This window comes from Schistocerca piceifrons, chromosome 2, assembly GCF_021461385.2.
Source record: "Schistocerca piceifrons isolate TAMUIC-IGC-003096 chromosome 2, iqSchPice1.1, whole genome shotgun sequence".
NCBI lineage: Eukaryota > Metazoa > Arthropoda > Insecta > Orthoptera > Acrididae > Schistocerca > Schistocerca piceifrons.
Window position 1 is genome coordinate 242056590 of NC_060139.1, and position 14322 is coordinate 242070911.

General features: G+C 44.3%; 1 protein-coding gene across 1 annotated transcript in view; it reads left to right on the forward strand.

Moving 5' to 3' along the window:
* The first annotated feature begins 5546 nt into the window (after positions 1 to 5546).
* LOC124777891 (juvenile hormone acid O-methyltransferase-like) overlaps positions 5547 to 14322 on the forward strand; it is a 55119-nt gene continuing 46343 nt past the window's right edge. The window contains exons 1-3 of the mRNA XM_047253436.1: positions 5547 to 5568; positions 7634 to 7862; positions 11967 to 12187. Of these exons, the coding sequence (XP_047109392.1) occupies positions 7710 to 7862; positions 11967 to 12187 (374 nt within the window). The 5' untranslated portion in view covers positions 5547 to 5568; positions 7634 to 7709. The remainder of the gene's footprint in view (positions 5569 to 7633; positions 7863 to 11966; positions 12188 to 14322) is intronic.

Below are 14322 nucleotides of genomic sequence, written 5' to 3' on the forward strand. Positions count from 1 at the left end.
CTCCATTCGCACCATCAACAGAACAGGCGCTGCTAACGGTATACTACGCCTTCCACATCACTGGCAACGGGTTCTACACAACGCTTGTGACTACTTTGAAGGACAGTAACAGGTGCAAACATGTAACTCTTTTGTATCGGTTGTTAATAAATAGTTGTCACTATTTAAGTTCCAACCCTCGCATCTATGGGCCTACTAGCCCACTTTGCACTTAAATACAATGTTGAAGTATGTGATACCACTGAAGTCACACTCCAAGATAGAGGCCATTTGGCACTAAAAAAAAAAAAAAATGCACGTGTTAGTGCGGGCTGCCTACATGGAGTATCAAATCATCAACAATATAAATGGTGTCACCAAGCCACTCTTTCAGACTCCTTCTCTCCTGTAAAGCCAATTATAATCCAAAATAGCCGAACCACTTGTGCTATCGTGCAAAAATAAATTAAAGATGGTAGAACAGCACAACTGTGTTTCGTACCATCTCCCCTCCTCCTCTCCAGGCAGTCACAGGGTAGTATTACAATGAGACAGTAAAATGTATTAAATTGCCGGCAAGTTCGAAGCTATGCATTAAGGAACTACATAAACTTTACTTGAATAGGTACCAAATTCAAGATATGCATTATTTCGGAGAAGGTCTAATGTAATTCTGTACACATACGTACCTCTGTTTTTAAGCAATGTGATATCAAAACTATCTGTAAAAATGGAGTCAACTTCCATTATTTTCATGGCAGTCATTGATTTTTGCATATACATACACATGTCTGTATTTCATCAACGTAATATTAAAATGATATGATAATTGGTATCATGTTCATAATTTCCATGAAAGTCAAAGATATTTACATAAAATGGTATAAGATATTTTACATAAAATGCTATATTTGCCTCTCGGTGTAGGGCACTGCTTAAAGAAATGGTGAGGGTAGCCATTTACAAATTCAGAATTGATCACTCTCCTTTTTTTTTAAAAAAAAGGAATGGGTAATTATTTAAAAAAAACGGATCGAGTAACCATTTAAAGAAATAGAATGGGTCATCAAAATGACTCTGAATCGTACCTCTAACGCGTCAAATTTTGAAACTAAATGTAAGAAGTGTGACGCAGGGCGAAAAGCTGTGTTTCTGTCATTGCTGAGTGTAGGAAGTGGAGCCGACATTCACCGTTTTTCTCGTTTATGGCTGAAATCTAACACATATTTTAAGAATTGAAGGACATGTTGTATTAGACATTAGACTGACAGACCTGGGGGAATGTTTCCAGATGGATTTTCACTCTGCAGCAGAGTGTACACTGATACGAAACTTCCCTGCTGATTAAAACCGTGCACCTCATTGGGACTGGAACCCAGTTTCTTTGCCTTTCGCAGGCAAATGCTCTACCTGCTAATCTACCCAAGCACAACTCACGACCAGTCTTCACAGTTTTACTTTCGCCAGTACCTCATCTCCCATACCTCATCTCCCACTTCTTTCCAAACTTCACAGAAGCCGCCAAATGGCAAGTGTGAAGAACAGGGGGGAACGGGGAGGGGTTTAGCTGCTTCACTACCCTGTCCAGCAACCACTTTCGCTGTTCCCTATGAAGGAATTCATAATAGTGTGTTTAAGGGCGCTGGCTGGCTTTACGGGAGTGACAAGGAGAGACACCACACAATAAATTCAGTTTCGGCCTTGGGAACGGGAGGCAGAGACCACGGTTGGTTTGCTTTCCAGATTAAAACAAATCTAATCAATCTACATTTTTTGTCATGTATTTCGTTAATTCTTGTCGATTAACCTTCGCGGTACCATGGGGGTTGGAGGCGGTAATTTGTATCTATGTTTTGAAAATACTGCAATGTAGTCAGGTAATTTATATTCTAAAATTTTGCTTTAAATATTTATCGTTCCTAATGAACCCATATACCAGATTCCGTATTTGTTTTAAATCCTTCAGTTAAACGTGACCCACAAACAGTCGTAGCAGTAGATGTAATGTTTCACAATGAATCTCATATTCAGGATTTTCAGCTTCACGACCACATGCACAAATTAATATCTCTTTAAAAAGTATGTTGTGAATAAAAGTCAACTATAATTAATGAAATGTATATTTTTAAAATTTTTTGTCGAGGTCATATAATAGCTCCCCACCCACAAGTTGTACACATTAAAAAGGGCATTGATTTTGCTAAGTATGTGCTAAAAAGTTCTACAACGTAGTTTTACATCAGTACCCTTACAAAAACTACGTTGTTAATATGAGTCAACAGCAGTTAATGAATTTTTAATTTTTTTTTTTTTTTTTTTTTTTTTTTTTTTTTTTTTTTTTTTTTGGGTTGGCATAAGTATCCCCCTCTCGAAACTGGTAATAGCCGTTACTGAAAATGCATTGCTATTGCTAGGGCGAATGTGTTGAATATCAAAATCGACGATGATTGAAGTTGTGTTGAAAGTACTGGAAAGCGGATAGTATCAGCGGAGATAGCAGCTAACTTTACATATGGGTGATGTGCTCCTTTTATTGGGAACTACGAATTGTAGGCCTTGATGTTTAGTTACTGAAATTGCGATATTATAGTATTCAATTAATTTTTAGTTAGGAACGAGTTATTCAACGTACAGCATCCTGCAATGGTTCATTTAATCAGCTTGAAAACGTGCATCTGCATAAGTAACTTTATTTGATCAGAAGTATATGGAGACCTATATGAGATGTGGAGTTGATCACCAAATGTCACGAGAAGCGTACCCCCACCCCCCACCCCCAGTATAAATGCAGGTGGTGAGTATTGTGTTGTCAGTAGACGATAAAAAACTGCAGAATGGATCAGACACGAGAACTCAGTGACACTGGATGTCGACTGCGGACTGCTGGTGCTGCAACTGAGAACTGGAAACGCGATGCAACATTTACAGCTAAACTAAGATCATGCGTGCCTCATGTACTAACGGAGAAGTATTACCTTGAGTGGTTGTAAAAAACTACATGAAATCGGAGGAAGGAATCACTCCTGAATTACAAAGTGCTAGTAACAGTTCACCTAGCACAATGACTGTGCATAGGGAGTTAAAAAGGAATGGGTTAAAGGGTTAAAATAACCTCGCAGGCCCTCATGAACCACAAATTCGTGTAGTCAATGCTGAGCACCTCTTGGGATGGACGGACTGCAGTTTACGCTAAATGAGTGACTCAGAGCAATGAGTCACGCTATACCCTGTGGCAGTCCGAAAGAAATGTTTGGGTTTGGAAACGCCCAGAGAAAATTTCCTGCCATCATGTGTAATGCGAATATTTGAGTTTGGAGGAAGTGTTGTGATCGTATGGGGCTGTCCCTCGTGGTTAGGGCGTGTTCTGCTAAATGCACTTAAGTCAATGCTAAATGCGGAACGATATGAACCAATTTTACAGCTCTTTTGACAGCACTATGTGTTCGATCAGCAAGCCAATGCAACCTGTAATGAAGTAGCATCTATCATGCAGTGGTTTGTGTACAATAATATTCCTGGCAATCGGCTGGTTCCCCGTGGGTCCTGACCTGAGCACAATGGAACATCTCTGGGGTGAGTTTGAACATCGGCTTCGGCCCACACTCCAGCGTCTAACTAACTTTTCCGGTTTCCCGATCTTGAGGAATAATCGACTGCCACTTCTCCGCAGACATTCAGACACCTCTGTGAAAGAGTCTCCAACGGAGTTCAAGCCACCATAAGGGCGAATAGTGGACACAGCTCGTATTAGTGTCCACAATAGCTTGTTTGATCAGATTGTGTAAGGGTATAAAATTTGGAATGCAACGACTAGTCGTTACGGAAAGTACAGCTCGCGACTATATGAGGCCGACCAGAGGCTGCAGTGGAACACTACTACTTGGGGGCATTTAACTGCCTATGGATAACACTAACACATAAACATGACAAACACTGGTAAATCCCTGCAGCACAGCAAAATTAACTGGCACCGCCAGGTGTTAACTAGACGTCCAAGCGGCAACGCAGGGGAGCTGATCTGCACACTAAAACAAAATAAAACCCAACCACAGCCCTTACACCGTCATCGATTTACGAGCATTCGACCACTTATATGACAGTCTTGGCCTGTCACAGAGCCAGACGCTGCAGCTGGCCCAGGATACCTCGCAGGTGCCCAGCCCCAGCGCTACCCCTTCTCGAACATTCTTTACGGCGACCTAAGCTATGACAACGGTGCCGGGCATTACACGACACCCAAAACTAAAGGCCACCCTATCCTCATATGTTCTGTCACAGATAGCAAGCAGCTCGCTACTGCTCTTATTATCCTACCAGACAATCGCAGACTCTTGACGCTTGCCTTGGCACATTTTTTCCCTCTGCCCTTGAAAACACTGCCCTTCGCTCGCTTTTCATCCACCATCTATCTCCTCGATGCGACCGTATTAGTGGATAATCTTGCCCAGCCCCATATTCCATTAAGTACTCGGTTAGTAACTGACAAATATGGAGGTGACAGTAGATTTTATGAGATGGTCACCACGTCATTGAGGGCGTAGACGGGCTCTACCCTTTGCGTAATAAAAAAAAAAAATGCAGTGGAACTTTCAGTTTGCGACCACGAACTGTGTAGGATCCAGTCGGTTCGCGTGGCCACTCAACAGCACATTCCCGGATGACACACTGTCTTAGATGTGTGTGCTCTCAGCGCCTGTAAATTTTTAAGTGTCCTAATTCAGTCTACGAAAATATTTAATAGGTTTAACTTTCCTCCCTCCGGTTATGAGAACTTCCGCTGTTATTAAGTAGTAATTGCTGGTTAGAACTTCGTAACTTTTCATGAGTCGCAACCCTCGGGAAATGGATTTATTAGTGGTTTAACGACGAGGCAGCGCTTTTTACTGTCGTGAGTGAACGACACTCGAAAAATCTCGAATAATGCGCTTGATTTGTAATTTAACTTGACTGATTATGAGATTTTTCACCCCAGGCGCATAATGTGACAGTGACGAGTACACTGAGTAGGGACTCTCGTGTTAGTCTAGAGACATTAACTGTTATGAAATACCCTGGGTGCTGAGCTGACAGTCTAGACTCACTATTTGTGCCAGTGGCATTCAGTAGCGTATGGACATTTTAATAAACAAATTAAAAAAGAGTTCAATAGTGTAAGCGTAGGTTTCTGCGGCTGCTGTCACTCTCAATAAAATTCTCTTGCGCTGTGGACAGCATTGTCAATATATAAAACTGTGCGACGTTTCAGCCGCTACTGCAAACGATCTTCCTCGGGGCTTTGTACTGAGCTAGACTGTTGAATGTGAGAGACTTTATATCTTATATAGCAGCGTAGGAAGCTGCCTTACGTAATTTGATGGGGCGCTTGTGGGCAGAAGGGGTGTTAGGCGTCCGTTATTGGTGGGTCCTTGTCATTGGTGGGTAGTGACGTGTGTGACTGGTGTTTAGATTACGTCTTGCCATTGGTGGAAACAGGCGAATCTGAAACGGACGGTAGTTGTGACGTAGCACTGCGTACTCGTTATCAGGTGTGGGCAGCGGCGTGCCCGCGCTCAGTGTGCGTACGACCACCGCGGTGCCCCGCTCGCACGTGTAAGTCGCTTTGCGCGCTGTCCGCTATCTAATGTCTCTCTCATTAGGCAGTGTAGCTCAGCATAAAGCCCCGAGGCAGGCCGTCTACAATAGTGGCCGAAACGTCGGACAGTTTAAGTATTGACAATGCGGCCAACAATCCAGAACAGTTTGAGTGAGAAAGTTCAATAGTATTAACAGAAATGGGTTCGTCTTGGCTGCATAGATTTGTAGTCGCTTGCATTTCTGTCACCAGCCTAATGATATAGTGTTCTCTTACAGCTATTGTACTGCATCAGAACTCCCCAAGTTGCGATAAAACACCTTCCCTTAGGTTTCGTGCTTTTATGTAGCGTTTAATCTTCATATTTTCTTGTCAGGTATTCTTCACCAGCGATTAGAAGCTCGTGTGAGCGCCACATGAAAAAAAAATGAGAGGCAGATGTTAATTTTCTTCTGGTGGACACAATGCTAACGTGCCATCGTGTTTTTGTAACAAATTTGCCAAAGTAAATGGTGGGTCTCAGTACACGTTGGCGCGAACTGCGCTGTTCATTTAACCCGTCGAGTTATCTTAAATTTCCATTAAAGAAACAACCAAAAGCTTTCTTCCGACAGTCACAAGGATCGACCACAAATGATACTAGTCTATGTAGGAGCAACTTACATGCGACTTAGAACTAATACTTACGGATGCAGGTTCTCTCCTCCCCCGTCAACCCATCATCACCACCAGATAACGAATGGCCAGACACTTGATGACATTTAGACTAGAACCCTCGAAGGGACGTTAACTACATTTCTATGAAACCTGACACGATCAAAGTTTCTGGAGTACTTTATCTTGATTTTTAATATAAAATTTGTCTTGGATCGCACATTCATAAAAAGATGCTCTGTCTCGATTGCTAACTCATGACTTTCATATTTAAAATAGACAGAAAAAATATTGTTCGCAAATACTTCTACGTACTTACAGTATTTACCCTATAAAAAGAAAAGAAAATGAATGAGCATAGCATCAGAGTTTCGTTACACTGAGTAACTCGTCAGATGTAATACAAACATGTACAGTGTCATAAAATTACTTTGCGGTCTATGATGCTACTATTTAACATAGAGACAAATGCACATCTGCTAGAGAGCACAACGGCGTGCACGGTAGCATGATTAAAGTTATCGTATAAAAATCATACAAAAACACAGGAAAAAACTATTGGAAGTTAAATTACGTGCATTTAAGGATTACATTTTAACACGAGTTTCTATGGTATCCGCATTTTGTAAACAAATGGAAACATACCACGGCATTAGTTTAACTATGTTTTTGAACGCTAAAACCGGTTTCATCCACCAGTGACGTTTTTCAAATGATTATGAACCCAGCGCCGTTGAGATACACAGAAAAAGGGAAACAGCAACTCGTATTCTAATCTGTATGCTATTAGTAACCAACTTGTCACGAAACATGTAAACGTACTCGTACGGTACACTGTGGTGTATATTATAATTTTCAGGCTGTTATAACCGTGCACCACCAAAGACAAAATCGGTTCACAACACTTACTTATACTGATCACATTACGGGTCTGGAGATGTACAGAAGTCTTATTTTACGAAAAGCTCGTGTTATTTGATGTTATTAATATATACAAAGTGTCCATCAAACGATTCTAGTAAGAAATTCAGGAATGAAATAGAAGGAGTGGGTCACCAATAAACCCCTTAGGATCTTCTTAAACTGAACTTGTTATGGCTGCTGGAAATATATTGTTGATATGTGCTTCTGAATAATGGACACCTTTCTGGACCGGAGTAGGTGACCTTAAATTTTTGTAAAGATACTTAAAAATTGTTCCCATGGAGCGAACTGTTGGTTTGAAAAATGAGGTATATTATTTACGATAAATTTCATTAACGCGTAAATAGCTGGGAAGCAGTAGCCAGTTTCCCTCGGCCTTCTTTAAAAACCTCTTCCAGAAACTGACTAGTATTCCGTCTCTAACGGCAAACGGTCAACGTCCACCTTCCCATTAAACTGTATCCGATGTGAAGGGGGGTTTCTCTAAAAACGTTTTTCTTCCAGGCATCAGCATCTTGTTCCTGGCTGTGAGGAGGATAGACTTCTAACCGGCTTGGCTGAGCAAGAAGTGTACACCAGCATGGATAAGCCGGACTTGTACAACCTCGGGTGTGCTCCACTCACGCTGCTGGCCGCCAAGCAGGTTGACGAGCTGTGGCCGGTCCTCACGTGGCCGAGGCAGCCGCTGCCGGTGCTCGACATTGGCTGCGGACCCGGTGACGTCGCCAGGAAGGTGGGTTCTTCACTTCCAGTCACGTTACTACTCCATCAGAGCAATCGACGACTAAGCAACTCCGATGTACACTCCTGGAAATGGAAAAAAGAACACATTGACACCGGTGTGTCAGACCCACCATACTTGCTCCGGACAATGCGAGAGGGCTGTACAAGCAATGATCACACGCACGGCACAGCGGACACACCAGGAACCGCGGTGTTGGCCGTCGAATGGCGCTAGCTGCGCAGCATTTGTGCACCGCCGCCGTCAGTGTCAGCCAGTTTGCCGTGGCATACGGAGCTCCATCGCAGTCTTTAACACTGGTAGCATGCCGCGACGGCGTGGACGTGAACCGTATGTGCAGTTGACGGACTTTGAGCGAGGGCGTATAGTGGGCATGCGGGAAGCCGGGTGAACGTACCGCCGAATTGCTCAACACGTGGGGCGTGAGGTCTCCACAGTACATCGATGTTGTCGCCAGTGGTCGGCGGAAGGTGCACGTGCCCGTCGACCTGGGACCGGACCGCAGCGACGCACGGATGCACGCCAAGACCGTAGGATCCTACGCAGTGCCGTAGGGGACCGCACCGCCACTTCCCAGCAAATTAGGGACACTGTTGCTCCTGGGGTATCGGCGAGGACCATTCGCAACCGTCTCCATGAAGCTGGGCTACGGTCCCGCACACCGTTAGGCCGTCTTCCGCTCACGCCCCAACATCGTGCAGGCCGCCTCCAGTGGTGTCGCGACAGGCGTGAATGGAGGGACGAATGGAGACGTGTCGTCTTCAGCGATGAGAGTCGCTTCTGCCTTGGTGCCAATGATGGTCGTATGCGTGTTTGGCGCCGTGCAGGTGAGCGCCACAATCAGGACTGCATACGACCGAGGCACACAGGGCCAACACCCGGCATCATGGTGTGGGGAGCGATCTCCTACACTGGCCGTACACCACTGGTGATCGTCGAGGGGACACTGAATAGTGCACGGTACATCCAAACCGTCATCGAACCCATCGTTCTACCATTCCTAGACCGGCAAGGGAACTTGCTGTTCCAACAGGACAATGCACGTCCGTATGTATCCCGTGCCACCCAACGTGCTCTAGAAGGTGTAAGTCAACTACCCTGGCCAGCAAGATCTCCGGATCTGTCCCCCATTGAGCATGTTTGGGACTGGATGAAGCGTCGTCTCACGCGGTCTGCACGTCCAGCACGAACGCTGGTCCAACTGAGGCGCCAGGTGGAAATGGCATGGCAAGCCGTTCCACAGGACTACATCCAGCATCTCTACGATCGTCTCCATGGGAGAATAGCAGCCTGCATTGCTGCGAAAGGTGGATATACACTGTACTAGTGCCGACATTGTGCATGCTCTGTTGCCTGTGTCTATGTGCCTGTGGTTCTGTCAGTGTGATCATGTGATGTATCTGACCCCAGGAATGTGTCAATAAAGTTTCCCCTTCCTGGGACAATGAATTCACGGTGTTCTTATTTCAATTTCCAGGAGTGTATTATGAAAAGTACCGTCGCTCTTGGATATCTAGGACCACCGAGAAAAGGAGGTACACAGAGTGTTCATTTTAACAGAAGATACTGTAGTATCTTGAAACTACACTTCGGACCAAAAAAAGTTCAAATTCCAATTTGCTTGCTTGGAGGGTGACACTCAATGATATCAAACTCAACCCGCCACCCAACCCCGTGCGTGGCTGGTATGGGCGACTTTGAAATCTTCAATGGGAACGCCCGTTTTTTATTGCAGATTACGATTCTACGGCCAAATCTATATACTTTTGTCTGAAGCATTTCCTTCCTTTCGCCGCAGATGACGCTGTAATCAGAGGAACACAAATGGGTACCCCATCGTAATTTATGATATGATACTCAGTGGCCCTTGAAAGGTATTGGGACCGCACCTCCATGCTGTGAAGTTGGGACAGGCCAGTATTTCGTAACTTTTACTTGGAACCCCATTCGCTTCGTCGTATTCCTCCGACGCATCGAACAGGGGAGTACTTGACGCGGCACTGTGGCCATGGCTCGCGACGAACTCTACTCTCCTTTTCCATTTCGAGTAAGTGTTCAAACGTAGTATCGCCATCTCCAGTACACTTAATGATCCACTTTCCAAATGACCGTAAACAGGACAGAAGCATAGATGCGGGAATAGCAGCATCGCCGTTTCCGATGCTGTCGCCCATATCTTTACTGCCTGTTGGCACTTGCTGCTGCACTTCATCTTTTACACATCCCCAAAGGAAGAAATCCAGTGACATCAAATCCGGCGACCTAGCAGAACAATTAACAGGGCCACTTCTCCAGATCCATCGACCAGTGTAAACACGATTTAATAGCTCCGGTGCTCCAATTACATAATGCCCCGGGAACTGTCATGCTGAAACCACATACGTTGTCGAACGTCGGAAACAACGTCTTACAGTTGTACCGGTAGTTCCTGTTTGTGCCCCTTCAACGTGCCGTCGATAAGATACGGACTAATGAGTTTGTTTCCTACGACGCCACAAGATATGTTAACCGACCAAGGACGCTGATGGTCAACTTGTTGTAACCAGTGGGGATTGTATTCACTCCAGTAATGCATATTATCCCGGTTAAGGCAACCATGGTTTGTGAATGTAGACTCACTGGAAAATAGTTTCTCGGCAGATAACTTGGGGTCGATTGCATTTGTTGACGTGTCCATTTACAAACCACTACCCGGTTACGGAAATCGGCGCCATGCAATTCTTGATGCAGCGATTTGTAGTGTGGATAATCCTTAAGACGAAGCAATATTGTACATTACTACCTACGAACATATTCGAATCGCGGTGTAATTGCTTATCCGTGGGCTGTGGTGCACTGCCACTGTTACAGCTACTTCACTATCTTCTCCTTCAACAAACAATTTGATATGCCAGACTACCAGTAAATGGTAGCTTTAATGCGCCGCTGCACATACTTACTCGATCCTGAGAAAATGGGTTTTTGACAATTGGAGAGACAGATGGACTGGCAATAAAGTAATCCAGCAGGGGTTCGATTTTTACCGACTGAAGTAAGGAACCTTAAAAAGAAACGAACTGTAAGTACATTGTGTTTTCATCAGTTTATGAGCAATGTTCTGACACAAGGACACACAAATCTGGAAACGAATCCAGCTCAAACGCAGCCGATGTTCCTCACACCAGCGTTGAACGCTTGCTGAAGACGTGGACCCGACAAGCTCACCCTACGTATACAGGAGCCGGCCACGACCCATGGAGTTTCCACGATACCGGCGGGTTTTCAAATAGACACCGGTTGATGATGCGCCGCCTGAACTACCTTCCAGTTGACGCAGGCTCTACAGGGTGGTCATAAACAGTCTGAAAAGCTTGTAGGGGTGTTGCAGGGTAGGTTGTACTGAGATATAATTGTTGAGAACAAAATTCATACGTTGCGGCAAGTCCGATTTAATTAGCAATAGAAGCACTTGCACGGGCAAAAGTGCGGTAATGCACAGACACCTGTTAGTCCGTGAATTACCACTTCTTCAAATGCACATCACCAGCTAAAATGTGCCTTTTCCGGAAGTTATAGATTTAATCTAGGTGAGTAGAAGCTACATTTGTGCTGTCTGAGGAAACGAAGGAAGAACATATTTGGCAACAGCTACTCCGGTACACTGCTTGAATTCACGCGTTCAACTATTTGTCTAGCTAAGTTCAATAATAACAAAATCAGAAACGATTAATAATAATTTCCCAGTGTAACCTACCCTGCAACATCCATACAAGCTTTTCAGGCCGTTCCCGACCGCCCTGTACAGGCTTTAGTTGGCGCGGTGAGCTATGTTCCGCGGACAGCGCGGCGAGCCGCCCCCATGTACCAGACCACGACACACGGACTGGACGCTCTGTAATCTGCACCGTGCTCTCCATTCGACAACTGTGGCCTCTTTCATCACCCTCCTCTTTTCTCAATATTCGACATGTCTGGAAATTGCACAGCACGGTTGTATCAATGATCTGCAATCCCTGTGGATCGCTTTGCCTCTTCAAAGAAACGGAAGCACTGATTAACTTTATATGCTGTATAGCTTAGAAGAGCAAATCAGAAAGTATATATCTGCACTGGCAGGTTTTAGCTCCGCGGCTGCCAGCGGGCACGAAGCTGGTGGCCTGCGACATCAGCACAAAGATGCTGGAGTTCTGCAGGCAGCACAACGCGCTGCCAGGCACCATCACGTACGAGCAGCTGGACGTGGTTCAGCCCGACCTGGAGAACTCCGCCGTGTGGCAGTATGCGCCCTTCGGCAAGGTGTTCTGTTTGCTGCTGCTGCATTGGGTGCCCGACAACAGGTGTGTGCTCAGTTTGTCGCCCTATCCCATACCGTACAACAGCTGGCCTGCCTTATTTCTCCGATTGTAATGCAAGGGGGTTACACTTGATCACTCCAGCTATGGATTGCTGTTGTGGTACTTCCACGAGTAAGAAATACCATAACAATCAATCATACGTTTTCTCCAATAATATTTTAAGTTTATCGATATGTATATCTTATGGTACGGACAAAACTAGATTATGTAAGGCTTGTTGTCAGACTGGCAGAAGAATGTGTTATGTATTAAAACGAAGTCACAGAGCACCATGCAACTACGAGGGCACGTCAAAGGGTAAAGAACACTGTTTAAAATAGAAATAAACTATTTTATATTCAGGCCAACCTCAGCTTTTGAAAGACATGACGTTAGGCAGAAGTCCGCTAACAGTTGGTTAAATTGATTTTCATTGAAGCACAATGGGTTTCTCTGCCTAAAGCCTCATCGTCAGGTGCAACATACGCGGTAAAAAGCAAAGTACAGGGTCACCATATAATGTGGATGTTAAAATTAGTAAACGAATGTCAAAAGTATAGTCACAACTTAAAAAGATTGCAGGCATACCGGTCGCTCCTATTAAGGATTTACTATTCAGTGAATATCGTCATATGGCGTACCTTCATTTCTTAAAATTTGCCTGCATCAAAAAAGACGAAAGAAAATATTTTATAGTGAGTGGACGCTAAAAGTTTTTAAAAAAGGGACGGTTTAGCGTTAAAAAGTTGTCACTACTAACATGATTTGTTACGACACTACGCAGATTACTGTGTGGAAAGTGTCAGGTGACAGTGTCTTAGCAGTGTGACAGAAGGGCAGGTCGGTGCAGGATAAAGCAAAAGCTCCCTGCATGACCGACAAGGAGAGACTAGCTGGCTGGCGGAACGGAAGCTATCCATGTGGACCGAGGCCCACAAGAAAGACAGGCCGCGGCGCGTACGTCACGAATGTAGGCGTGCGCTCGCTCGCTCGCTCAACTCAGCAGACGAAAACTACGTTTATACGTCTGTTAACTGGTAACTAAATGTGTACGTACTAACGAGAATTGCATCTTTTGCTGGAATCCGCTGTTATGGATTATTACTGTTATTAGTCCTACAATGATAGGAAGTCCACTACGGCTGTACTGGGGTACAATAAAATTAAAATCATGCCAAAATGATTATCAGTTGCATAAGGAACCACTTATTGTATGAAATGAGGACTGCTAAGCAGAAGAGACTAAATACGATACACATTTATATCAAGTACTAGTCTTAAATTACATTTTGTTGTAGTACTGCTAATCAGTAGGACTTGGTTCAAATGGCTCTGAGCACTATGGGACTTAACATCTGTGGTCATCAGTCCCCTAGAACTTAAAACTACTTAAACTTAACTAACCTAAGGACATCACACACATCCATGCCCGAGGCAGGATTCGAAATCAGTAGGACTACATAATAGCAAATTCCAGTAGAAGATGCAATTCTCATTAGTGTGTTCACACCAAGCTGCAAGTTAACAGGTCTAGGAACGCATTTTGTCTGCTGAGCTGAGCGAGCGAGCGAGTTCAGGCCTACCTTCGTGACGTACGCGCTGTGGCCTGTCTTTCTCGTGGGCCTCGATGTGGACGGTGTGACGTCATGTACTCATGGCTAGGAGCGCTGGGTCGATGCCTTTACACACGAGAATAATACAGAATTTTATTACGTTCTAAAACTAAATCATACAAACAATCAAAATTAGACAGAATGATGTGGTGCTTTAATTTCAATTGGTTATTCAACGTGAATTGTGCGTTTTCGTTTACTCTCTCTAACATATTTAAAATGTGGCCTTTTTCTTTCTTATGGAATATTTTTAAATTTTCTGAAGGGCTTGTGATGTTGTGTCCCCCTTCGCTAAGTGCGCCGTTAATTTAACTCGTGGGTTATTTAAGATAAGGTGTTCCTGAAATCTTATTTGAAATGACCTACCGGTTTGTCCTTTATATTTATTACGGCAATCATTGCATGTAAGACAGTATCCAGCCGCTTCATTATACTTGTTTACCAGAGCTCATATATTGGCTCTGAGCACTATGGGACTTACCAGAGCTTTTTGCCTGGGTTTACTGCTTCTATCCGAAAATGTAA